The sequence below is a fragment of the Rana temporaria genome, chromosome 3, assembly GCF_905171775.1.
Source record: "Rana temporaria chromosome 3, aRanTem1.1, whole genome shotgun sequence".
Classification (NCBI taxonomy): domain Eukaryota; kingdom Metazoa; phylum Chordata; class Amphibia; order Anura; family Ranidae; genus Rana; species Rana temporaria.
In genome coordinates, this window is record NC_053491.1 from 330,862,870 (window position 1) to 330,888,603 (window position 25,734).

At 44.3% G+C, this 25,734-nt stretch overlaps 1 protein-coding gene across 5 annotated transcripts in view; it reads left to right on the plus strand.

Moving 5' to 3' along the window:
• The window catches only part of RNF213 (ring finger protein 213), a 520,350-nt gene that overhangs the window by 181,825 nt on the left and 312,791 nt on the right, over positions 1–25,734 (plus strand). For all 5 annotated transcript variants that reach the window (XM_040345008.1, XM_040345007.1, XM_040345006.1 and 2 more), the window contains 3 exons: positions 2,790–2,979; positions 21,407–21,459; positions 23,473–23,626. In XM_040345008.1, the coding sequence (XP_040200942.1) occupies positions 2,790–2,979; positions 21,407–21,459; positions 23,473–23,626 (397 nt within the window). The remainder of the gene's footprint in view (positions 1–2,789; positions 2,980–21,406; positions 21,460–23,472; positions 23,627–25,734) is intronic.

Below are 25,734 nucleotides of genomic sequence, written 5' to 3' on the forward strand. Positions count from 1 at the left end.
TACTTCACAAAATGTCAGACCCCGACTATTACAACCTTGGCAGACCGACAACACCAGAAAGCTTAAGAGACATAGCCGAGCACAGGAGCAAGTGTGGCAGAAAAAAAACAACTCCCAGCATGCATTCACCCAATATAAATCTCCCTTCTTTAAATACAATTCCTCCCTCCATGCTGCCAAACAAACCTACTTTGTCACCCTCATTAATACTCTGTCCTCCAGTCATCGTTGTCTCTTCTCTACTTTTAAATTTCTACTTTCTCCACTATCATCTCCACCCAGTAACTCGCTCACAAGATTGCCAATCACTTCAAAAACAGCTTTGATGCAATTTGTGGGGACATCTCCCCTGCACAGACATCTAACCCACTTTAACAAATCCACTCTCAACACTCTTCTCCTTTAACTTTGCTACTACCGAAGAGATCAGAAGTCCGCTTTACCACCTGTCCGCTGGATCCTGTTCCCTCTAATCCTACTATGGTCACCCTCTTTATTCTATCTTATGCTCCCTCACTCACATCATCAATCTCTCACTCTCTACTAGTACCTTTCCCTCCCCTCTAAAACATGCCCTTATCAGCCCAATACTTAATAAAGCCCTCACTGGATCCCACCAGCCTCAACAACATAAGACTCATCTACTTACTCACATTTGCGTCAGAACGCTTAGTCTACAACTGTCTTGGCTTCTCTCCCACTGACAACAACCTTCTTGACCCCTTACAGTTTGGCTTTTGCTTGCTACATTCCACTGAAACTGCCCTACTGAAACTCACTAATGACCTACTAACTGCTAAAACCAATGGCCACTACTCCATACTCATATTACGTGACCTTTCTGCAGCCTTTGATACTGTTGACCATCCCCTCCTCCTCAAAAAACTCCACTCTCTTGGCCTTCAAGACTTTGCTCTCTCCTGGCTCTCTCCCTACCTATCATAACACACATTCAGTGTAACCTATAACTCTGTTTGTTTCCTCCTCTCCACTCCCTCTTTCTTTAGGGGTACCTAAAGGTTCTGTCCTCAGACCCCTTCTCTTCTCCATTTACACCTCCTCCCGTGGTCTGTTAAAAAAACTCCCATTCCTTCCAGTACCACCTCTATGCTGACGACACACACAAATCTCTCTACGCCTCACCTCACTCATTCAGTCTCCTCTTGCATTACTTACTTACTAACTGTAATATCAACATGTATGTCACACCACTTTCTCAAACTCCATTTTCTAAAACCAAGCTCATCATTTTTCCTCCAGCCCGTGCCCCCCCCCCCCCCCAAACTTCTCCATCAAGATCAATAATACAACCATCAGTCCCTTCCCTTATGCCAAGGTACTAGGTGTAATGCTAGACTTTGTCCTGTCCTTTCAGCCCCAAATCCAATCACTATCCAAATCATCCAGACTTCACCCCCGAAACATCTCCAAAATACGCCCCTTTCTAACCTTTGACACCACTAAGCAATTTATTCACTCCCTTATTATCTCTCGCCTTGACTATTGTAACTCCCTCCTTATTGGCCTACCTCTCCACAAGCTATCTTTTCTTCAGTCTATCATTAATGCTACTGCCAAACTCCTCCACCTTACCAACTGCTCAGTGTCTGCCACTCCTCTCTGCCAATCCCTCCACTGGTTTCTTATTGCCCACTGAATACAATTAAAAACACTAACAAAAACATACAAAGCCATTCACAAAGCTGCTCTGATCTACAGCACCAATCTTATCTCCAAATATCACCCAAATCGTCCTCTCCGGTTCTCCCAATATCTTCTACTCTCTAGCTCCCTTGTCTCCTATTCCCATGCTCATCTCCAGGACTTCTCCAGAGCTTCTCCTATCCTCTGGAACTCACTACCCCAATCTGTCGGGTTATCTCCTACTCTGTCCACTTTTAGGCGATCCCTGAAAACTCAGTAGGAGGCAGGATAGGCCTTCCTGAAGAGATAACTGAATCTTCTACTCCCCTCATCCGTTCATCCCTCACAGTCCCTGTCTTTTTTTGTTTTACCAGCTCCTCCCTCTTAGATTGTAAGCGTGCAGGAACACCCTTTTGTTTTGATTTGTACTGTTGGTGTAGTCAAGTGTCTCCCTTTACATTGTAAAGTGCTGTGCAAACTGTTGCCGCTATATAAATCCTGTGTAATATAATAATTATAAACTTAAGTTCCAAGTTAAGTTATTTTGGGACATACAGACACAATATATTACCCAATAGTTTGGCAAAATAAAAAAGGATGAGGATACGCTGAGTAGATAGATACAAGTTGCACAAGAGTAATGGCCCTTGAATTATTGCTTTCTACTGAAGATTGCACTCCATTTTTTATATATTTTTCTTTGGAGCTCTGTGGTGTTGTCCTTTTGAGTCCTAGTGATCAAAAAAAAGAAAAACCAGAGTACATCTAAAAAAGGAAAACCTGCATCACTGAACGCCCAGGGGCTCAAGGCACCTGACAGGAGCAAGGTGCTCTGACTTACCTAGACTGAAGGGAGAAGAACCCCTCTCCTTTAGGGACCTGCTGAAACTGGTACACCAAGTACTTAGTGAGGGCTCTCCCGAAGCAACACCCCTTGTAGGAAGAGCAAAAAGACCTGAGGGACAAAGGATAAATATGTGCAATAAAAAAAAAAAAAAGTGCCATGCACAATACACTAGGAAGGCCTTTTGGCTACTTTAATAAAAGCTATGTAAAAAACTGTGTGTGTGTGTGTGTATATATATAATTTTCTGTTTTCTCTAATTTATACATGTAATGAATATGAATCTCATTTTTATTGGCAGCGATTTTCTGAAGAAGATGATTTCAAAAAAATATTTGCTACAGGCAGACATGACACTGATAGAATCTTGGCTGTGTCTGATTCCGATTAACCACATGGCTGAATTTTTGGAAAAGATTCCAGTGAAGATTGTTAGTGCTCTAAAAGCATGTTACTTCAAATTTCCTGAAGCTGAATTTCACCACAGAGAGGTCAGTAAAAACATGTTCATTCAAAGCTAAACTCTAGGCAAAGCTCTAAATACACAAATGAAGTGCATATGATGGAGGCGTTTTACCTGCAAAAGGATTTGTGTTTCTGTCCATCCTGTTCTGAGATTTACACAGCCTTGTAAATCTGATTCTTCTCCTCTCTAGGTGCCGGAAGTGGCATAGATCACCAAGGTGATCTATGCCAGGAAGTGGGAGCAAATACCTGTATTAGACCGGTATCTGCTCCCCCCTGAAAGGTGCCAAATGTGACACCGGAGGGGGAGAGGATTCCAAAAAGTGGAAGTTCCATTTTTGGGTGGAACTCCACTTTAATTTTTTTTTTTGGCGGAACTCCGCTTTAAGGCCTGTTTACACTTCCTGCACTCTAGTAGTTTCGTGTGTGGGCAACTGTCCATTTTGTCTGCAGTGAGTCATGGTGAGGGGGCTTTGTAATGCACATTTCAGGGCACATGACAGGTCCCTTTATTTTTTTCTCAACTTTATTTGTGTTAGGCAACTAGTTCAACTAGACCCGGGTTTAAGGATATTCTGAATGTATGGAAAGTCTGCAATGCATTGCCAGTCAGAAACACACGCACTCGTGGTATGTCCAAGACTAAAGTTTTATTTCTCCTGCGTACTTGTACATAAGAAAATCATACAAGAAGGGACACTCTAGTCCCAGCCAATCATATGTAATTAATTAGGTTATACAAGTAATATTCGTCACAATTATACTACGTGCATAGAATACAGCAATCCCATCTTTGTGCCCTGCTTATCTCATTTCTACTGCAGTTAAAATTAATGTTTTTCATTCTTCATCTAGAACATAATAACAAAATGGCAAGGTTGTTTGTCTATGTAACTTGTTCTAAAAGCTCTGGGTTAAAAGGGTACATAAACATACACACATTTATCACTAAGGGGGAACTCTAACAAGCCTTATAATGCATTTTTAGTATAGGGGAACTATTAGCCTATCAATACATATGGGGGAACTCTAACCGCCTTTCAACCCCTCCTTTTGATTGCGTCGGCTCTAGCCGACGCAATCACTCATTATACCATTACCGTTCTATGGTCAACATCGCCATGCTGACACTCTCACCCCTTTTCATACGGGGTTTAGTCAATTTTTCAATAGCGCAAAGGGTTATTATAGCAATCAGATATATAACAAAAGCGCAAATCAATATAATTTTCCTGGGGTTGCAATAAGGAGAACACAACATGTAACAATCGGTGACAAAAATATTCTGCAACTTGGGCCAATGTGGAGTTGGACGTGGTCTGGGACCGAAACGGGGGAGCAAATTGGGGGTCAGTCTTTGACAATGTTCCAATCCTTGGATCAAGTCCTCCTGTTGTGTGGCTTGTTGATCCCTCCTTTTCTGCTCTTCTGTCGGTGCCTCCGGAGTTGGAAGTAAAAGAGGGGACTTCTTTATCCGGGATGCATGGATCCATTGTGGTCCCTAGGAAGTAAGTACAGCAGTTCTGGAGACTTTTTCTACTTCGTGTGGCCCGGTGTAAACGGGTCCTATGGGCCAGATCCTCAAAAGAGATACGGCGGAGTAACTGCTGTTACTCCGTCGTATCCCTGGTCCTAACTATGGAACTGATCCACAGACTCAGTTTCCCATAGTTAGGACGAAGATCCGACATGTGTAATTGAATTACACTGTCGGATCTTAAGGATGCAATTCTAGGCCGGCCGCTAGGTGGCGAGGCCATTGAGGCCGGCGTAGAATATGCAAATGACCAGTTACGGCGATCCACGAACGCTCCGACGGGCCCGACGCTCTAAATCTACGTCGTTTACGTCGAGTTCCGCCGCGTAAAACTAGGGCTAAGCCCTAGTTGTCCTAAGCCATGTTAAGTATGGCCGTCGTTCCCGCGTCGAATTTTAAATTCTACGTCGTTTGCGTAAGACGTCCGTGAATGGCGCTGGACGCCATTTACGTTAACGTCTAAGCAAATGACGTCGGAGCGACGTCAGTTAGCGCAATGCACGTCGGGTAATTTACCCGACGGAGCATGCGCAGTACGTCCGGCGCGGGAGCGCGCCTAATTTAAATGGGACTCGCCCATTTGAATAGGAACGCCTTGCGCCGGACGGATTTAAGTTACAGCGCCGCAAAATTCCAGGTAAGTGCTTTGTGGATCGGCACCTAACTTGGGAATTTTGCGGCGGAGTAACTTAAATCCGAAAAGTTACGTTGCGCCGCGGCTTTGTGGATAACCCCCTATATGTCTTCTCACTGCGAGTTGTTTTATTAGGACTTGGTCTCCCGGTATGACTCGGTGGGTCGGATCTGTGGAAAGAGGAGGAAAGGTGACAGCCACTGCTTCATAATTTTCACTAAGTGTACTTACCAGATCTCTCACGTACTCTTCCTGTAAAGAATATAAGTTAGGATCCTGCCTAGGGTTCCTATCCTCTCTGTACCATTTCTTCTTCTGAATGGGCTTTCTCATTAAAGTTCATTTCTTGAACTAGGGGTGTTTCTAATTCGGTATAGTATCGAGGGTAAGTGTACTAACCAGTCTTTTAAAGTTCCTTGCGTGGCTTTCCTATTTTCAATTGATAGCCCCACCTAGGGATGATTCCCTGCGTGAGTATGCGCACTACTGTCTGTGTGTCTTCTCTTGTGGTTTTGAATGCTTCCACCCATCGTGAGAATACATCCACGATGACCAAAAGGTATTCTTGCTCTGTTCCTTTCTTTGGCATGTGGGTGAAATCTATTTGCAGATGAGTGAAAGGTGTAGTAGGATACGGGAGGTGTTCATGTTTCACCTTGTGTGATATGTTTGCATGTGATGTGATGATACATGTGATGCACCGTGACACATATGCTTTTAACAAGCTTGGCTTTGAAGAAATCCTTCAGTAAAATGTGTTCTGCCAACCTCTATGACCTACCCCTCTTCGAGGAAAAGTCCATTCATGTCTTTTCCGAGCCAGTCCCCGCCCAAACTTTCAAATCTTTCATGTGTCTGGAAATCTAATAATGAATAATCTAGCAGTGCTATTTTAGGTGTTTAGTACTGGCATTTGGCTATGTGCTGGCTGCTCTAGTAGCTGATTCTGCACTGCAATGTACTTTAAAAACAGCAGAATCTACAAAATCCTTGTGTATATCAGGAAAATCAGTGGAAGTCATAAGTGACCTGGGACAAATGTCCCGTTGAGCAATGTGTATACAGTCATGCTGTGACACTACCTTACCCTGTTCTCCTGCTTAATCCCAAAAAGGCATTTAAAATCCTAGCCTTTGGAATAACTCCATATCCGCCCAAACTTTGAGCAGACATGGGCGTGAAAATTTTAGGTAACATTATAGTTGGTCCGCCCAGGGTAAATGATGTTGCCATTCCCTACCACCATCGCTCAGGAGGTATGCCCTGAACCTGAACCACTCTTGGAAAAAAGACCCCACAGGGCAAAGCTCTCCACCATGTTCTTTTTGGTGAGGACACCTACCATAGACCCACAATTGCCCCCTGCATACAAAACATAACGAGGAGGTCAAATCTGGGTGCTACAACCACAGTACTATTCAGATACCTTCACTTGTGCACCCGGATATATCTCTCATATTTCTGGAAGGGAGGTTCAGCCTTTGGTAACACCTTTGGTAGCAGGTAAAACAAGAAGTGGTATATTATAAAACCAACTGTGGTGAACTTTGCCTCTTAGACTATGTTCATTTACCAGGGCAGCCATAACTGCTTGTGACTGAAGACACGTTCCATGTGTCAGGCTGCAGGGCTGTGGAGGGGCCAGAATCCTTGTGGGGGGGGGGGGGTTTGCATTCATGTTCTTTGTCTGGTTCGTTGGAAGTTAACAACGAGTGAAGGACACGGACCTGTGGGTTGGGGCATCAGGGGTGCTGTGGAGGGGCCCGAGTGGCTGACAGACATAAAAGATCACATTGATTTCGAAGATGCCCCCTGCGGACCACTTGTTCTTCTCGTTCTGGGGTCCTTAAAGTTGAATTATTTTTCCCAGCTATACTGGGCCAGAACTAGGTGGAATCTGTGAGTTGCACAGAACCATCAAGTGTCCGGGGCTGTAATGCAGCATCCTTAGCCGCCTGGCCTTGGGGCCTGGTCTGCTCTTCTGTAGAAGCTAGGGGCTAGAGGCTAGGGCCTGCGCTTCCACATGTGAGCCTCAAATGCTAGAATGGCTACCTCAGCAAGAACCTGGAAAGCTGAAAACAACCAATCAATCTAACTCATTGCTTGATTGATTTACCTGCCGAAGTAAAACAACTTCTGGCCCTTTATGTGAAACCAAGAAAAACCCTCTGTTTCTATACATAAATATATGCACCGACCCCAAGTAAAGGATCCAATGACTCTGAATACAGAGTGTCCTTCTGGGTGCAAACTCAACCCATCCTTACAACCGGCCTCCAAGGAGTAACTACATACTGTAGAAGGGCCGATCTGTGTGCAGGTGTGTCTTGTAGGTGGGCTTGCAAATGTAGTCTGGAGCATAATTGCGTAGACCCCAAAGGTATATAACCCTGTGGATATTATCCACCAGGTTAGTCATCAGCCGTGAAGGATACATTTCCAAAAGATTGGCTAGTTCATAAGGGGATGCCCTCTCCTCGTCTACCAGGACGCTAAAACATATTTGCTGAACCATTCACTATGAAGTGAAAATGGGTGGCATTAGATGGTGTGGCAATGGATTTTGCCAGAAACTTGGCATCCTTCTTAGGTTGGGTCTGAAGAGAGAATTCTTCTGCTCTGACCCTGAACCCATGTTCAAATCAGTGCTCTGCCTTTTTCCAAACTATCTCTTTCCACAAAAACCCGAACTCTACATACATCTACAATTTAAACAATATAAACAATACAAATAATAAATGCACAAGTTCCTTTTAATATTCCGGCATGCTCAACCCACCCGGTCACACAGAATATTCTTAATTCGTTCCAAACTCCTCCGTGAGGCTATTTCCTCATCAGAGAACCCTGAGAAACTTCTGCGGAACCTCACTCAAACTTGACATTTTTCAAATGCTTCCTTTCTGTATTAGCCAATGGACCCCAGACACCGATTAATTATTAACCCCTGATAACAAAAATGGAATGACAATAACCATTTGCCACCGCGGCCGCTCTTTTGTTAACAGCGGGATTCATTCATCTTTTTGGTCTGGGGGTCCATTGACCCTCACTATCAGCATTTGTAAGTTTTTCACATTTACTCATAGAACACCTTTGTTCATGGAGGTACAAGACTTTCATGTACCCTCACATAATCACAAACAATCACTTTGTTCACTTTAATTCAATATCACTCTTACAAACAAACAGTTTATTTTATATTAGTCACACGACAGAAAAGAACAGCGACAGAGGTCTGAGCTTTTTTTTTTTTTTCTCCCCTCACTCATAGTTCTTCCCTACTGTTTTAACAGTTAAACTGTTTTAGGCCTAACAAAAAAAAATCACAGATCCTACATAAAAACGGAACAGACCCGCCTTATGAGTCCTTTCATTTTTGAACCGTGCACAGTTCCACAGCTATGGCTGCAGGGAGGAAGGTTCTTACTTCCCTAAACAAATAACCTCTACCGATCCTATATTTCTACTTATAATATCTTTAATCACTTAATTAAAACTTTTTAAAACCCAGGGTCTTTTACTATGTGCTTCCAAAGCACCGTATATATTCTTGTATATATATGGGACACAGTCTATGACCAACAAAGTTATACAGATGGTCGCAATTTAGCCCCTTCTAGGGTAGACTTATCCCTGACCAGGTTGTCCCTTAAATCATCTTTTACTAGACAGTTTATTCAACCTACTGTCTAGATTCTGTCTACATACCTTTAAGATGCAGTAGGGGGTGTAACTTGTAAGTCTGACCCCCCCTGCTGCCCCCCTTAACGATCCCGTGTCCGTGTTCATACTCACTACTCCAGGAATATCCCTTTCTGCTATGGGGGAACCAAAATAAGGGATCCTTACTGATCCTTGAATGATACACACCCTGCACACTTAATATTAAATATGTGTGACTTCTGTAATAACAAAACAATACACCCACAACACATTCAGAACACATTCAGAACATCTATGAGACATTAATAATGTTCTTATACTCTAAAATATGTCTGATTTACTGAAATAACAAAACAATCCACTCACACTCTGTGCACTTACCAGGCACCAACAATATTCTTATACCTCTATACAAGATTATACTTATCCCTCTATGCGATAGAAAAATAAGCAAAAGCAAACAGAGATATGTATTTTTATGTATACACCTTTAAATTTAAGTTTCTCTTAATAGCCACCTAGGACCTAGGGGGATATAAAAACATATAAACAATAAACCAGTTAAGCAGTAATCACATTTAGATGTCATATATACATGTATATACTTTCAATCATACAGTATAACAACATTTAAAAACATATAAAAATGGCCAATCAAGAAAGAAATCGCGATTATATAACCCCTTAGATTTTCCTTACATCCGTCGTTTTGTGGGAGACATAAATAGCGCTCTAACTCCCTACTCTAGTCCGGCCATCCAAGCGGGACAATATCTATCTTAAACTAAGTCCGGCCAACCTAGCGGGACAATATATATATATATATATATATATATATATATATATATTTATCGGTGTAGAACATGCACAGGGGAATAAAACACACCCTAACTTTAAGAGGAAAGTTTCAGGGGAAAAAAAACCTTTCCACAGCCCCCTGCGTATAACATGCAGGCACAGTTTACCCTCCATTTTCAGGGTAAAAAAAATGAGTATTATACACCAACAAATACAGTATCTCTTAAACTAAGTCCGGCCATCCAAGCGAGACAATATCTTTTACCTTTATTCTGGCCATCCAAGCAGGAAAAATATCTCTAATCTACACAACCCTAACACCTACTACAGGGAAGGCCAACCTAGCGTCCCCTGAGCATATAATAAAAAAAATATTTTTAAATTAAAATATGAGTGCGATCAATCGCTGGCAGAGTAAGTGAATATTCTTCGCAAATAAAATCTTTACAAAGATCTTCACCTACCTGCAAGACGACTGTCCCACCGCTGCCACCATCTGTTAGGCAACTAGTTCAACTAGACCCGGGTTTAAGGATATTCTGAATGTATAGAAAGTCCGCAATGCATTGCCAGTCAGAAACACACGCACTCATGGTATGTCCAAGACTAAAGTTTTATTTCTCCTGCGTACTTGTACATAAGCAAATCATACAAGAAGGGACACTCTAGTCCCAGCCAATCATATGTAAGTAATTAGGTTATACAAGTAATATTCGTCACAATTATACTACGTGCATAGAATACAGCAATCCCATCTTTGTGCCCTGCTTATCTCATTTCTACTGCAGTTAATCTTAATGTTTTTCATTCTTCATCTAGAACATAATAACAAAATGGCAAGGTTGTTTGTCTATGTAACTTGTCCTAAAAGCTCTGGGTAAAAGGGTACATAAACATACACGCATTTATCACTAAGGGGGAACTCTCACAAGCCTTATAATGCATTATTAGTATAGGGGAACTATTAGCCTATCAATACATATGGGGGAACTCTAACCGCCTTTTCAATTTGAAATGCACAAAGAGACACTTCATACTCAGCCATCCAGTGCACTGCAAAAAAAAGGCAGCATGTCTTTATTTTATTGCAGCTCACTGCACCACACATACGGGCTGCATTGCAGTGTTAACGGGGCACATTGAAAACAATTGTTTTCATGGTGTCTTTTCAGTGACCAGTGTTCTTCCAGTGCGGAAGAACTCCTTACTATGTGTGAACAAGTCCTTACTCTGAAGAGACACTACAGATTCAGCAAGACACCTGAGGTACTTGCAACTTCTAAAGAAATGCAAAGGAGGTATTTCTTTCCTTCTTCCCCAAATCCCTTCTCCCAGCACAAATCCTCTTCTTCTCCAATTCCCCCTCCCAGCACAAATCCTCTTCTTCTCCAATTCCCCCTCCCAGCACAAATCCTCTTCTTCTCCAATTCCCCTTCCCAGCACCAACCCCCCCCCCCCCACATAACCCCTTCTAGCACAAATCCTCTCCTCCCCAAATCCCCCTCCCCGCACAAATAATCTTCCCTTCTCAGCACAAATCCTCCCCCCAAATACCTCTTGTAGTACAAATCCTCTTTTCCCCCAACCCCCCAGCACAAATCCCCCAAACTCCCATCCATCCCCCAGCACAAACCCTTTCCCCAATCTCCCCATCTCAGCACAGATCTCTCCCCAGCATAAATCCTTTCCCCCCTGCTGGCACAAATCTATCCCCATACATTTCAAACCCTTGTATTGCCCCCAAATCTCTTTTCCCAACACAAATGATCTGTCTCCCAAAATCCCCCCAGCACACATCCATCCACCCCCCCCCCCCAATCTCCCCTCCCAGCACAAATTCTCACCCTACTGCTATTACAACACCCCAACCCCCTTCTAGCACAAATCCCCTAAATCATCCAAGCACAAATAACCCCCCAATTACCCCCGAGAACAACCCCCCCCGGAAAAACACTCTAACCCTCATTTCCCCCTGTCCGTACAGATCACAAATCCTCACCCCTTTCAGCACACATTCTCCCCCCTCACACACACAAATCTCCCTTCCAGCACAAATACTCTCCACCTTTTAGCACAAATTCCCCCTCCCAGCACAAATCCCACCCCAATCCCTTCAGCACAATCTCTCCTCTGCTAGCATAAATCCTCCCTACCCATACTTCTAGTACAACATTTTTTCAGCCCCAAATCTACTATTCTTGCACAAAACCCCACCAAGCACGAATCATCTTCACCCAAAACTCCCTTGTAGTACAAATTCTCCTAAATCCCCTCCTCCCAACAAAATCCTCTTCCCCCTTCTAGCGCAAATACCCCCTCAGCACAAACTCTCAGCTCCCCACCCCCCTTTAAATCACCCTCCAGCGAAAATCCTCCACCACAAATTCTCCAATTACCCTCCCCTCCCAATAGAAATGCCAGCACAAATCTTTATTATACCCCCCTTCCCACAGGTCAGTTTGACCCCAGTCCCTAAAACTTACAGAGCTTAGATGTCGGAGATGTTCTTCCTCCTGGGCTCCTCCTACTGTGTATCATGCGACATGTCAGAGCCGAAGAGGAGCCTAGGGGAAGCTTCCCTTGGTTTTTATATTTTTTCTTCTGTCAGGCAGCTGGGGGGAGCACATTTTGGACAGCAGCATTGTCAGTCTGAGGGAGGGGAGTGTTGGATGTACTAGCAAATTAAGATACAGCCCTCATCGACACACTTGATGTGGATGTAGGTATTCTTCCTGCTGAGCAATTTAATTTAATGTTGAGACTTCCCTACCGTCAAAATACACTCCTCAGTGCTGCGGGCTATAGCCAGTGGCACTGATTGATTGGGAAAAACCCAACAGGGTGGTTGTACAAAAGTCGATCCGTAGATCAACTTCTGTACTACCAGCCTACCCATACATAGATTGAAATTCGGCTGGTCCCTGCTGAACCGGACGCATTTTGATCCATGCATGGATGGCTTAAGTCTCTGTCTAGGGGGAAAGTATGTCTAGGCATTAATACCTTCTTCTCTTGTTTGGAGTACCTATTTGAAATGGACACTTTGTGTGTTCATCTAAACTGCTTACTGCTATCGCTGAACTTTGAATTAAATTGATATATGAAGATCTACTCCTGTGGGACTTTATTCTAACTAATTTCTCTGCACCTTATATGTTGGACAGTTTATGAACTTATTTGAACAGGCCATTGATATTGCACAGAATTTGCACTTTGAAATTAATTACTGCAGTGAGAGAATTGTACTGTGGGGGGTTTATATGGACTTAGTCATGATCAGGCATCGGGCTTGAAGACCAGTAGCTATAGAAGTTGCAGGACTACCACCCAACCAGCAGGATATGTTTACAGGCAGTCACTCTGGCAGATGACACAGGCTCATCTGAGATGCAGAGTCTAAGTACTAGCCAGTGTTCACCAGAGCTCCTGATGGTGGAGCTAGTACCGTGCTAGTACCAGGTCGCGGTCCTCGGGTTTGCCCCACCAGGGTGTGAGCAAGCCGGGGTCCAGTAGCGGATGAGCAGATAAGGGTTAAACAGCAGAGTGGTCAGTAAAGCCAAAAGGTCGGTAACAAGTAGTTGCAGGTTGGGATCAGGCAGTAGAGTAGTCAAGGAACAAGCCAAGGGTCAATCGCGAGTGGTAGCAAAATACAGATGGCAGCAGGGAAGTCAAGAGCAAGGCACTGGCTGAGAAGGCACAATAACCTGGCAAAGAGGAAGTGCTGAGACAAGGCTTTTATAGGAAGTTCATGGGAGGAGCAAGATGTTCAAGGTTCAACAGCAATCAAGACACAAGACAGGGTTGTCCAATGGATCAGGTAGGATTGTCTGATAGATCAGGCAGGGAGCTGTCCAGCATCCCAGATAGCTCAGTGGGAAGAGTCAACGGTGGACACAGAAGAGGTCCCAGGTCCTGACATACTTTTCACTTCAAGCACTAGTAAACCGAAAAGCAAACCTTTATTATATTGCAGCTTACCAATTATTAGATGTGATAGCTGCATTCGTTTTTTTTTTCAAAGGTTTTTTTTTTCTATTTTTATCTGGCTATTAAAAAGTGTTTATAAACGATTGCCTTGTAAAACAACCCATTCAGGTTAAGGCCAGGTTCACATTGAAGAAATTTGGTGCATGCCAAATCGGTGGCAATTGGTGGCATTGGCACCATCCTGAATCTGTGCTGCACTGCACGGATTCCCAAATGTAGTTCCTGTACTACTTTTGGCGACTTTGGGGGATTTGTATAGACATCTGTGCAGGAACCCGCATAGATGTCTGAAGTCAGACTGCATTGCCGATTTCTAACCCGCATCAGTGTGGACCTAGGCTAAAACTGAAATGAAAAGCAAAATATTTGTGTATAGATATTAAAAAAACATTGCACGATTTCTAACCTGCATCAGTGTGGACCTAGGCTAATACTGAAATGAAAAGCAAAATATTATATAAAAAAAAAAATTATAAATTCTTTTTTTTTTTTTTTTATAAGTTATGACATAATCTCTGTTCTCAGCTGCATAGGAGCTGGGGGAGGAGCAGCAGCAGCAAACTGAACTTTCCAGTGAATGGCTGTGCAGGGACGGCATGTCAGGACAAGTCTGATCATTGAAAGAGAGCAGGCTGATCTCCCAGCATAGCAAGAGAACTGACCATGGTGGGCTCTCCAGCTTGTGTGGTCAGTTTCTAATCGGAAAGCAGAGGGACTGGCAGGAACACCGGGGATTTCACACAAAGGAAGCAATATAAATAGAACAGGATACTTTTCCATGCAAGTACAGCAGGCACATATCAGGAATATGAAATGCTGGGGTAACAAACACATTAAGGCTGGTGTGCGGTGCGCAATGATTTATATAGGTTTCTTATGACGTCACACTCCCAGCATGCTCCGGGTGGTGACAACATAAGGGGGCGGGGTAATTATGTCATCGCCACCCGGAGTATGACGTCATAAGAGGCCTATATAAATCGTTGCACACCGCACACCTGGCATTACAGCGGGAGGGAGCGTCGAGTCAACATCGAAAGAAAAGGGAAGAAGGTGACGAGGAAGACCGGGCTGGCCGCCGCTAGTAAAAGAGCTTCAAAGAAGATAGCGGCGGCCAGCCCCGAAGTAGACACCAGAGAGCGGGAGAAGAACCGGGGAGTGCGGAGAGCAGAAGAAGAGAGCGGAGAAGACCCCCGAAGTCAGAAGAAGACGTCCAGAGAGCGGAGAAGTCGGAAGAAGACCCCCGGAGCTGACTAATAAATTATTTTAAAAACCTGTGTAGTGTGTTTATTTTTTTGACACTTTTCCTCCAGGTGAATGGGTAGGGGTACGATGTACCCCCATACTCATTCACATAGGGTGGGGGCCGGGATCTTATTAAAGGGGGCTCCCGGATTCCGATAAGCCCCCCTCCCGCAGACCCCGATAACCAACGGCCAGGGTTGTCGGGAAGGGGCCCTTGTCCTCATCAAAATGGGGGCAAGGTGCTTTGGGGTGGCGGGTTGCAGTGCCCCCCTGCCCCAAAGCACCCCCCCCATGTTGAGGGCATGTGGCCTGGTACAGCTCAGAAGGGGGGGCGCTCGCTTGTCCCCACCCCCTCTCCTGGGGGTTCCCCTTAAAATCCATACTAGACCGAAGGGCCCGGTATGCTCATGAAGGGGGAACCCATGCCGGGGTTTTTTCCCCCAAAAAATTGGCGTGGAGTTCCCCTTCATGCACAAGTCGCATGCCAAAGTCGGTTCTGTTAATACGGATGCCGTGATGGAGACAAAGCCGTCATAGAAGCGACGGGGATCCGACATGGATTCCCGCCAATTCTAGCTGCAGCGTTTGGTATGAATCCTGAGAGGGAACTCCACGCAAAATTTTAAATAAAAAAAACGGCATGGGTTCCCCCCCCCCAGGGACATACCAGGCCCTTGGGTCTGGTATGGGTTGTAAGGAGACCCCCCCTACGCCGAAAAACAATCCCCACAATCCATACCAGACCCGTATCCAAAGCACGCTGCCCGGCCGGTCAGGAAAGGAGTGGGGACGAGTGAGCGGCCCCCCCTCCTGAGCCGTATGCGCCCCCCCACCCCAGAGCACCCTGTCCCCATGTTGATAAGGACAGGGGCCTCTTCCCAACAACCCTGGCCGTTGGTTGTCGGGGTCTGCGGGTGGGGGGACTATCGTAATCTGGGAGCCCCCTTTAATAAGGGGGCCCCCAGATTCGGCCCACACCCTATGTGAATGAATATGGGGTACCCCTACCCATTCACCTGGAGGCAAAGTGTAAAAGAAAATAAACACACAACACAGGTTTTTAAAAGTAATTTAGTAGTCAGCTCCGGGGGCCCCCCCTCTCTTCTTTAGCTCTTTTTCAAGGGGGGCCTTCTTCGGCGGGGGTGGTCAGTCTTCCGCTCTCCGGGGGTCTTCTTCCATCTTCTCCGCTGTTGTCTCGGCGCTCCCCGGTTCTTCTCCCGCTCGCTCTCCGGTGCCTTCTCCTTCAGGGCTGGCCGCCGCTATCTTCGCGTTATGCTGGGTATGTACCACGTGGGTAGGTACCGGAGCATGATGGGACTGTGACATCATAAGAGGCCTATATAAATCGGTGCGAACCACGCACCCGGCATTGCAGAGGGAAGAAGCATTGTGTCAACATCAGAAGAAGAGAAGAAGGCAAAAGACATCACAGAAGAGCGGGCTGGCCGCCGCTAGTAATTGAGCTAACACGAAGATAGCGGCGGCCAGCCCTGAAGGAGAAGGCACCGGAGAGCGAGCGGGAGAAGAACCGGGGAGCGCCGACACAACAGCGGAGAAGATAGAAGAAGACCCCCGGAGAGCGGAAGACCAACCCCCTCCCGCAGATGAAGGCCCCCCCTTGAAAAAGAGCTAAAGAAGAGAGGGGGGGCCCCCGGAGCTGACTAATAAATTACTTTAAAAACCCTGTGTCGTGTTTATTTTCTTTTACACTTTGCCTCCAGGTGAATGGCTAGGGGTACGATGTACCCCATATTCATTCACCTAGGGTGGGGGGCCGGAATCTGGGGGCCCCCTTATTAAAGGGGGCTCCCAGATTCCGATAAGCCCCCCGCCCGCAGACCCTGACAACCAACGGCCAGGGTTGTTGGGAAGAGGCCCTGTCCTTATCAACATGGGGACAGGGTGCTCTGGGGTGGGGGGGCGCAGTGCGCTCCCCTGCCCCAGAGCACCCAACCCCCCCATGTTGAGAGCATGCGGCCTGGTTTGGCTCAGGAGGGGGGGCCGCTCGCTCGTCCCCACTCCTTTCCTGACCGGCCGGGCAGCGTGCTTTGGATACGGGTCTGGTATGGATTGTGGGGGGGACCCCCACATTGGTTTTTCGGCGTAGGGGGGGTCTCCTTACAACCCATACCAGACCTAAGGGCCTGGTATGCCCCTGGGGGGGGAAACCATGCCGGTTTTTTATTTAAAATTTGGAGTGGAGTTCCCTCTCAGGATTCATACCAAACGCCGCAGCTAGAATTGGCAGGAATGCAAGTTGGATCCCCGTCGCTTCTATGACGCGCTCACTGGAATGTGCTTTTTCTATTCCAGCGAGTGCGAGATGTCGGCAACCTGTCGCCGAGTATCAGCACGATGTTGTCGTGCTGGAAACACATTCTCCGCAACAGGTACAGTAATGCAGGAACTACTTTGAAGTCGGCACGACTTAAAGTCGTGCCAGTATGAATGGTAGTCATTGAAAATCATAAAGAATGACTTGTCATACGATTTTGCCGTCCAAAATCGTGCTACAAGTCGTTTAAGTGTGAAAGGGGACGAAGTCTGTTTTTCAAAAGAACAAGCTCTCTTGCAGATGTATCAGTTACAGGGATGAGACAGACTATTTATCACTGGCAAGGGGTGTGTACACGGATCAGCTTTTATTTATGTAAATCCTTTATCCCAAAAGAAAGAAAATAATTTGCTGTAAGTGCTTATAAACAATTAAGTGGAGTTTGGCTTCTATTTGTTAGTGTACTTGAAGGGATTGTAAAGTCTCCAGGTTTTTCACCTTAATGCATGCATAAAGGTGAAAAAACACCTGTGCTGCAGCTGTCCCCAGAGCCCCCCCTTTCTTACCTGAGCCCATTTGTGCAAGCAATGTGCACAAGCCCAGCGACTCCAGCCGCTGTCTCTATCCTCATTAGATAGATTGATAGAAGCAGGAGCCATTGTCAATCAAATCCAGTGACACAAAAGCAGGGGGGCAGGGCCAAGTCCTGCTGCCTGTGTCAATGGATGCAGCAGCAGGACTCGTGAGCGCAACCGCATGGGTGCCCCAATTGAAAAACGGCTCTCTGTGGGGCACCTGATGAAGAGGAGGGGCCAGGAGTGCCACCGGGGCACCCCAGAAGAAGAGGATTGGGGGTGCTCTGTGCAAAACCCTTGCACAGAGCAGGTAAATATAACTTGTTTGTTATAAAAAAAATAACCTTTATAATCACTTTAAATCTGCCAGTGCATCTAACACTCCTCCCCCAAGCCTCACAATGCTGCTGTCCAAAGGTGCCACTTTTGCTCATTCATGGGTACTTTAATACAGGAGGTGTGTTACTGGCCAAATCACCAGGTGAAAACAGGTAAACATGCCTAAAAAAGAAAATAAATGCAACCACCACATCTAATGATTGGTAAGCTGTAATATATTAAATTTTTGGTTTTAGGTTTAATACCACTTCGTGGGACATTCACATTGGAGGCGGGTTTGAAATCGTGAGAGTTCACCTAATTTCAAACCCACACTTCATCGCGAGTTAGGGGGTGATTTGAAAGACACCTGTGCGGGTTCATGCACAGATATTTATTGAAATCGCCCCTGAAGTCGACTTTGCGGCGCCGCACCGATTCGGGCGGTGCCATTGCTGGCAATAGGCTGAGATTTGGCATGTGATTTGACATGTCAAATATCCCAGATGTGAACGGGGCTTAATGTCTTTGCACTTTGTTTGGGGATTTTGAGCACATATTTATTTATCTCAAATATTTTGCGCTAAGGTGTTATTGTTGGATTTTTTAGTAGTGTAATAATCTACTTATATCCTTAGCAAGATCTTTACAGCAGATAAAATATTTATATTTTTTATTTTAGATTTATTTAGCTTGGACTAATATATTATACTGTAAATACAAATTAAGATGCACAGAAGGATTTGGTTCCAAATAAGAGACCATCCCTTCAAATGAAGGATAGTTAGGAGCTAATTTTACAGGTTTACTTTAAGCTCTATCCACGAGATATCTGAATAAAAAAAGTTTTACACTAAAAAAAATATGGATTAACTTATGCCGCATACACATGGTCGGGCTTTCCAATGGGAAAACCTCAGTCGGAATTTTTCGACGGAAAAATAGAGAAGCTGCTCTCTATCTAAGTCCGTCAGAAATTCCGACAGAAATATCCGACCAAAAGCTCCCATCTGACCCCTTCTGTCGGAAATTCCGACCGTGTGTACGCATCATTAGAATATATAGAAATGGTGATGCACACCTGTAAGGTAAACCAGTCATGACAGATGTATTCAAGAAGCCATTGCTGACCATATCCTGAAAATTCGAGCTGCCTAACTTTGATACTGTAAAAGAAAAAGATAGGAATGGTGCACTTATTCAATAATGTGCCATAAAGTAATATACTCACAGAAAAAAATATGATGAGTATCCAAACATACAAATAAATAAATGTGAATAAAGTCTGACTAAAGCCCAATGGTAGGAGTTAGTTCATATAAAGGAAAAAAATAACTCGTAGAGATAACATGATAGAAGAAAAAACAGATAAAACATCTATCCAAACAACGACTGTTAAATCTATGAATTGGCCGCTCACCACCAACAATGACCCAAGGCTCATCAGATAGTCAGATAAGGAATCTGTAAAGGCATCCAGGTTTCAGGCGAAGACAAATAACTACGTCCAAAACTTGGCATCAAAACATCTTGGGTAATTCCACATATAGAGGAAACAGCTCACTCAAAGGAATGGCACTTCTTGTATAAATGGCGCTCAAAGGAAACAAAGAACAGCCATAGTGCAATATTGCCAAATGAAATGTACATTTATTTAGTAAAAAAACTGCTTGCATCAAGTGAGGATAAAAACCGCAGTAAAAAGCAATGGGAGTAGTGACACACAGGCCTCCTCACCGTACTTCTGTTTAAACACCACCGGAACTGACGTCACAAGGCTCCACCTGATGCGTTGCATCACTGGTCACGTGACTTCCGCAGGGACGCTCCTTCCCTCCCCCTCCTAACACACTTGCCTATTATCAGGCTGCTCCAGTCCGGTCACATGATCTCTGTGTCAGCCAGTGCCTGCTACAGGAGCGTGGAAAGAGCACATGACAATGTCTGGTAATGTCGCAGTGATGTCACCCATAGGCTTACTATGGACCATCCGCTGTTGGTGCTCCCTCTTCTCCCCTGCATTAGCGCTAGCTGACACAGGTGAACCAATCGCATGACCAGACTGGAGTGACGTTAAGATAGGCAAGTATAGATATCTTTTCTACACAGTTTAGTTAGTATCAGTGTTAGGAGGGTGGAGGGAGGGTTTTTAAGCATAGTTAGTAAATGCCCAGGATTCTACTTGAAGTGTTGACGTCAAACGACCAGCATGACAGTCAGGCAAGTAGTATTTTTAGAAGGAGCCTACCTATTTCGCTCATGATAGGTGCAATTAAAACCTGTGGTGTTCTTGTATAATGTGTCATTCTTCACATACTATTAGCTATACTGGGCCAGATTCATGTACAATGGTGCAGATTTGCACCGGCGTGGTGCATCATTTTTAGACTACACCGGTCCAGCGCGGAGCGGCAGTTAGGTGATTCAAGAAACTTTTTTTGTCTACGATGCCCCAGCGGGGCGGATTTTAGACGGCGTAAGGCGGGGTAAGGCCAAATGGGAGTCACCCTATGCTAATGAAGTGCCGACTGTGGCGCAGGGGTCACGCCGGGGCGCATCTTAGACCGCACATGCTCAGTGACATCCAGGGGTAAATGCCCCAATCTGCACATGCTCAGAACTGCGCCCTGGCTTGACCCCTGAGCTATGCCGGCCCACTACCAACGCCCAGTCCATAAATCAGCCCAGACTTCCGCCCTGCAGGTGCAAATGTACTGAAGCTTTTTCTTTCCAAGCTAGGTCGTTTGCATTGTGGTGGGGCAGTTATGGCTGATGAGGAATCCTCAGGTGGGCGGATTACCAATTTCAGCCCAGAGGAGACGGCTGTAATTATTGAGGGCCTCTCCCAACATGGGGACCGCCTCTATGGGCCACAGAGTGGCTGCCCCTGGCATGTTGGCACACAGATGTGTTGTCCAGCAAGTGTTGTTGCTCAGTTCGTTTGTAATGCTGCTGCTTTAGCTGCTCTCCAGCTGACCTCTGCAAGTTTGGTGCAAAGTTACCTCTGCTTTTATGAGGTGTAACTTGGCGCCGGAAATTTCAGCTCCGCGCACCGGGAGTAGCCTGCGCCGGTCAAGCTTAAGTTGATGAATCGGCCCAAAAACCTCATTTGCATGTTTAAAACACAAAAACCATGGCCGCGCCAGATCCGACCAGCGTAAATCTGCGCCAACGCCGCGCCGGCGTGGAAAGGTTACACCGAGGCGATGAAGTCTATTTGGAGGCGTAATCTGGTTCTCTGGGTACAGCGCAGCGATCCGCCGGCGCAAATCTGCACTTACGCCGCGCATCTACCAAAAAAACGGTGTAAGTGCTTCATGAATCTGGCCCACTGTTTCTAAATTGCTACTGGTAGACAAAAGTGCTGTGTACTATATCTAGAGATTTTACTTTTTATTTATTCTTTTTGTAATTGCAGAAAATTAAACCTATATTGAAGAAGTTGATACAACTTATGGAAAAGCAGGGCAAGTAAGTACTTTTTGTATTAATGTGAGCCTGTCCCTTCCCCCTAAGAATAGCTCTGCTCACTGCAATAGAAAACTGTGGATACTAACTTCTCTGGTAGCTGAACTGCTCTCCTCCAATGTTTTCAGCATTGGACAATGTTGGATGCCAGCATTCCCACTGCTCACTGGGGACACAGTAGTAATGTAGGGCCGGTAGGAGGAACCATTGAGCACAATTGTGGTTGTAGGCTTTTGACTCTCCTTGAAGTGTTGAAAGTGGAAACTTTTGCTGGAGGCTGCTGTGTTGGAAGACAGTGGAGTTTGGCTTGTCACCTGCAGTGAAGTATTTCACAATCTTTTATTACAGGGACCATTCTTTAGATTTTCTACGGGAAGCGGCAGAGTTGTGTTTTAACTGAGTAGCGCATTAAGCGGTTTTCAGTGGATGGGCGAGATGTGGTTCTCCCTGTAATTTGAACTCAATTCTGTATAGACCCCCATATAAAAGTTTCTGCTTTAAGCAGAGTATTGTTGCTACAATTGCTGGGAAATATATCATATCTCTCCCTTAGAATGTCCTTTGGCTCCAACCACTCCTGTAGCATGCAAAAATTTTGAGTATAGCCTCACATAATACAAAACGTAACTAGCCATAGTAAAGTACCATCATCCAAATTGGTATAGAGACAGTTGCTGAGGCTAACCCTACACAATTCCCACACAATGGATTATAATGGACAATCTTGGTACTGATGAACAACAACATGAAATGTTATGTAAAAATTTGATATTTATTACATATAAAAATTACATACAAAGTACATTTTAAAAATTGAAAAACAGAAACTTAGGATTCCCCCTAGAGATATCTGTTAATGCAGAGTTTAGATTGGCCTTGTTCTCGACTAGTTTTGCGGTGTAGTACTGCTTTCTCAGGAGGACTAATCTATAAAACAAATGGTACAATAAGTCACAAAGAAAATATAATACAACAGTGATAATAATACAGCAAAAAATTATAAGTTGCTCACCCAACAGATCGATGTCCATGTGTGGAGCAAAGCTGCAGGGGGAAAATTTTTTGAGCGGCTAGGCTCCGCAGATGGCCATCGATCTGTTGGGTGAGCAACTTATACATTTTTTGCTGTATTTTTACCATTGTTGTATTATATTGTTTTTGTGCCTTATTGTACCATTTGTTTTATAGATTAGTTCTCCTGAGGAAGTGGTACTACACCGCAAAACTAGTTGAGAACAAGGCCAATCTATACTCTGCATTAACAGATATCTCTTGGGGGAACCCTGAGTTTCTGTTTTTCGATTTTTAAAATGTACTTTGTATGTAATTTTTATATGTGTATTTTGTATATGTATTTTTTTACATAACATTTCACGTTGTTGTTTATCAGTACCAAGATATAGTCCATTATAATCCGATGGGCAGGCATTGTGTAGGGTTAGCCTCAGCAACTGTCCCTATATTCCCACCCCTCTCTGTTTCCCCACTCCTGTAGCATGTCTGCAATGGATCATCCCCTTTAAGGTGTATGTAAAATCCACTCTCTTGTTTTTGTTTTGGATCGAGAAGAGACGTTTTTAACAGTTTATCTTTTGTTGTCTGTCTCCTGTTGGGATAATTTACCCTAATTTTGGGGTCTGTTTATGAAAAGGATAAAAGCCGTGATACTCAGGATCACAGCTGATCTCTGGTGTGTACGGGTTTATGTAGCTGAGATGGCTTCTTATCACAGCACACAACAGTTCTGTCACAAACGGGCAGTTTATGAAAGTTACACTGAATTATCTCTGTCCCAGATTCGGCAGCTCAGAGGTGGAGAATCTGGGAGAAAAGCTGGTGCGATTAGTGGACGAAGCCTTCTTTCTTCCTATATATCCAAACCGGTCGGTTAAAAATGAATATAATGAATGTGTGTATAGAGCCCATAGTTATCTCTGTAGACTACTGTTGAGGCAATATTCTCCTCCATATATATTTTTTCTTACATCTTCTTCTGATCTTTGTCATCCTGTGTAGGCCTCCTAATGCTGATGCATTTCAGGCATGTTGCAAAGCTAGCCTGGACTTGCACAAATGTATCTGCTGCGATCAAATTTTGAAGAGACTACATGAGCTCCCAGCTCTTTCTGCTGAAATCATTTTAACATTGTTGCGTATTTCGGATCTATCGGTGAGTACATGCTGCAAATGCATAGTATTTTTTAAAAGAAGTCTTCCTGTTCATGAAACCGTTTACTCTTTATGGGATTGAAGGCATCAAACAGTCATGTATTGGTGTAATGTTTACTACACATGTAAGAGTAAAAAAATATATATATATAGGTTCATGATGTCCATTAGCAAAAGCATAGCACTTGAACTCCAACTTCTCCACCCCCCCCCCCCCCCGCACTCCCTAAAACCCCCTCAAATGTAGGTGCAGTAAGTCCGTGGAGGAGTGTTTTAAGGAGTAGGTGAATATTTCAGCTGCTTTTTACATTTTTATTAATTGTTTTTTTCCAGTACTGGGCAAAAGAAAAAAAAAGTTATGTTTCTGCTTACCCATGAAACCTTTGACCCTTGCATGGTAGCATGTTAATATTATTTTTTTTTTTTTACTTTCAAAGTTTTATTAAAGTCATAGTAAAAAAAAAACAATGGAGTACAGTGGAATTTGAATATACAAACATGAACAAAAATTGTATAGGGCATATACAACAAATAGTCCCGAATTGACCGTGCAAGGTCTGAGACAGGTAGAACGAACAGTTATTAAATCTATCACATTCCATAGCAACGGACATGGACTGCAAAATAGAAAGTGTTCAATAAATCTCGTATTCAAGACAAGAACCGTAATGTAAATATAAATTCAGAGGTATGAGAGTCCAAAGGAGAAAATATGAGAGGAGAAAATAAAGGAAATAAAGAAGATGTAGAGGCTCAGAATGAGCTAGCAAGAGAAACATAGAAAATAAGCTTAGCATTGTCTCTTTAAAATTAAGCAAATAATTCCAATTTTAGGATTGGATACGTAATAACCACCATGGATTCCATTTAGCATCATAAATTGGTACCGAATCATGTAATTTATGAAAAATTTGTTCTGAAAGCATGATCTGGTCCATCCTAGAGAGAACCTGAGGGAAGGGGACTGCAGGGGATTTCCAATTGAACGCCACAACCCAGAGAACCGCCGTGCAGAGTGTATATATCAAGCGTCTTAAAGGTCTAGGAGTGTCAGGGATCTTTTCAAAAAGCAGACAATGTCTATATGACAAATCAATGTGATTACCCGCCAATTTGTCTATAAGATCGAAGACATTCTTCCAAACTGATGAGATCTTCTCACAGTCCCAAAAAATGTGGAAAAAAGTGCCCGACGTAGGACATCCCCGAAAACAATTTGGGGAGGCCTGGGAAAAGATCTGGTGTATGCGCTAGGGAGTAGTACCAACGGGTAAACAGTTTGAGTGCAGTTTCCCTAAACGATAATTAAACTGTTCATTGCCGGAGATTTAGCCAATTCCTCTCCCAGTCCCTCCAGCGCATTATCCAGGCCCAACTCTGATTCCCATTTGGTCATATACTTCAATTTGTCCCGAACCTGATCACGTGCCATTGCATTATATAACAAAGAAATCAGACCCCTCTCTCTGGGCCCAGATCTGCACACAGACTCAAAGGATGAGTAAGAAGGGGACAGGGACTGTGAATAATGAGTCATGAAAAAATGCCTGATTTGCATAAATCTATAAAATTCACCTACTGGGGCCCCCTTAAGCGATTGCAGTTGATCAAAGGAGATAAATTTATCATTATGCTGAAAATCCTTCAGAGTTGTCAAACCAGAGGAAATCCACCAACCGAATGAACCAGGGTCCGAAAAGGCAGATGGCAGTCTAGGGTCCCACAGAAACGAAGACCCTGGGGGGGCCGCAGAGGCCAAAGATAAGGAAGAACAATAACGTCTCCATAGTTTCAAACCCTGAGCCACCAGAAGGTTGTGATCAGCCAACTCCGGAGGTCGTGGCCCAGAGAACCACAAAAGACCTGGCAAGTAGAGGGGATAGATAGAATCATATTCAAACTTGACCCATGAGACCTTAGGATTCCTGATGGACCATTGTGCCTATTGAGAGAACCTACCTGCCAAATAATAAAGCCATACCTGAGGGACTCCCAGACCGCCCAATTTACAAGATCTATATAGAACATCCCTAGAGAATCTAGCGGGTTTGTGTTGCCAGATAAATCTGTTGATGCTGGACTGAAACTTGAGGAGATATGCTTTGGGGA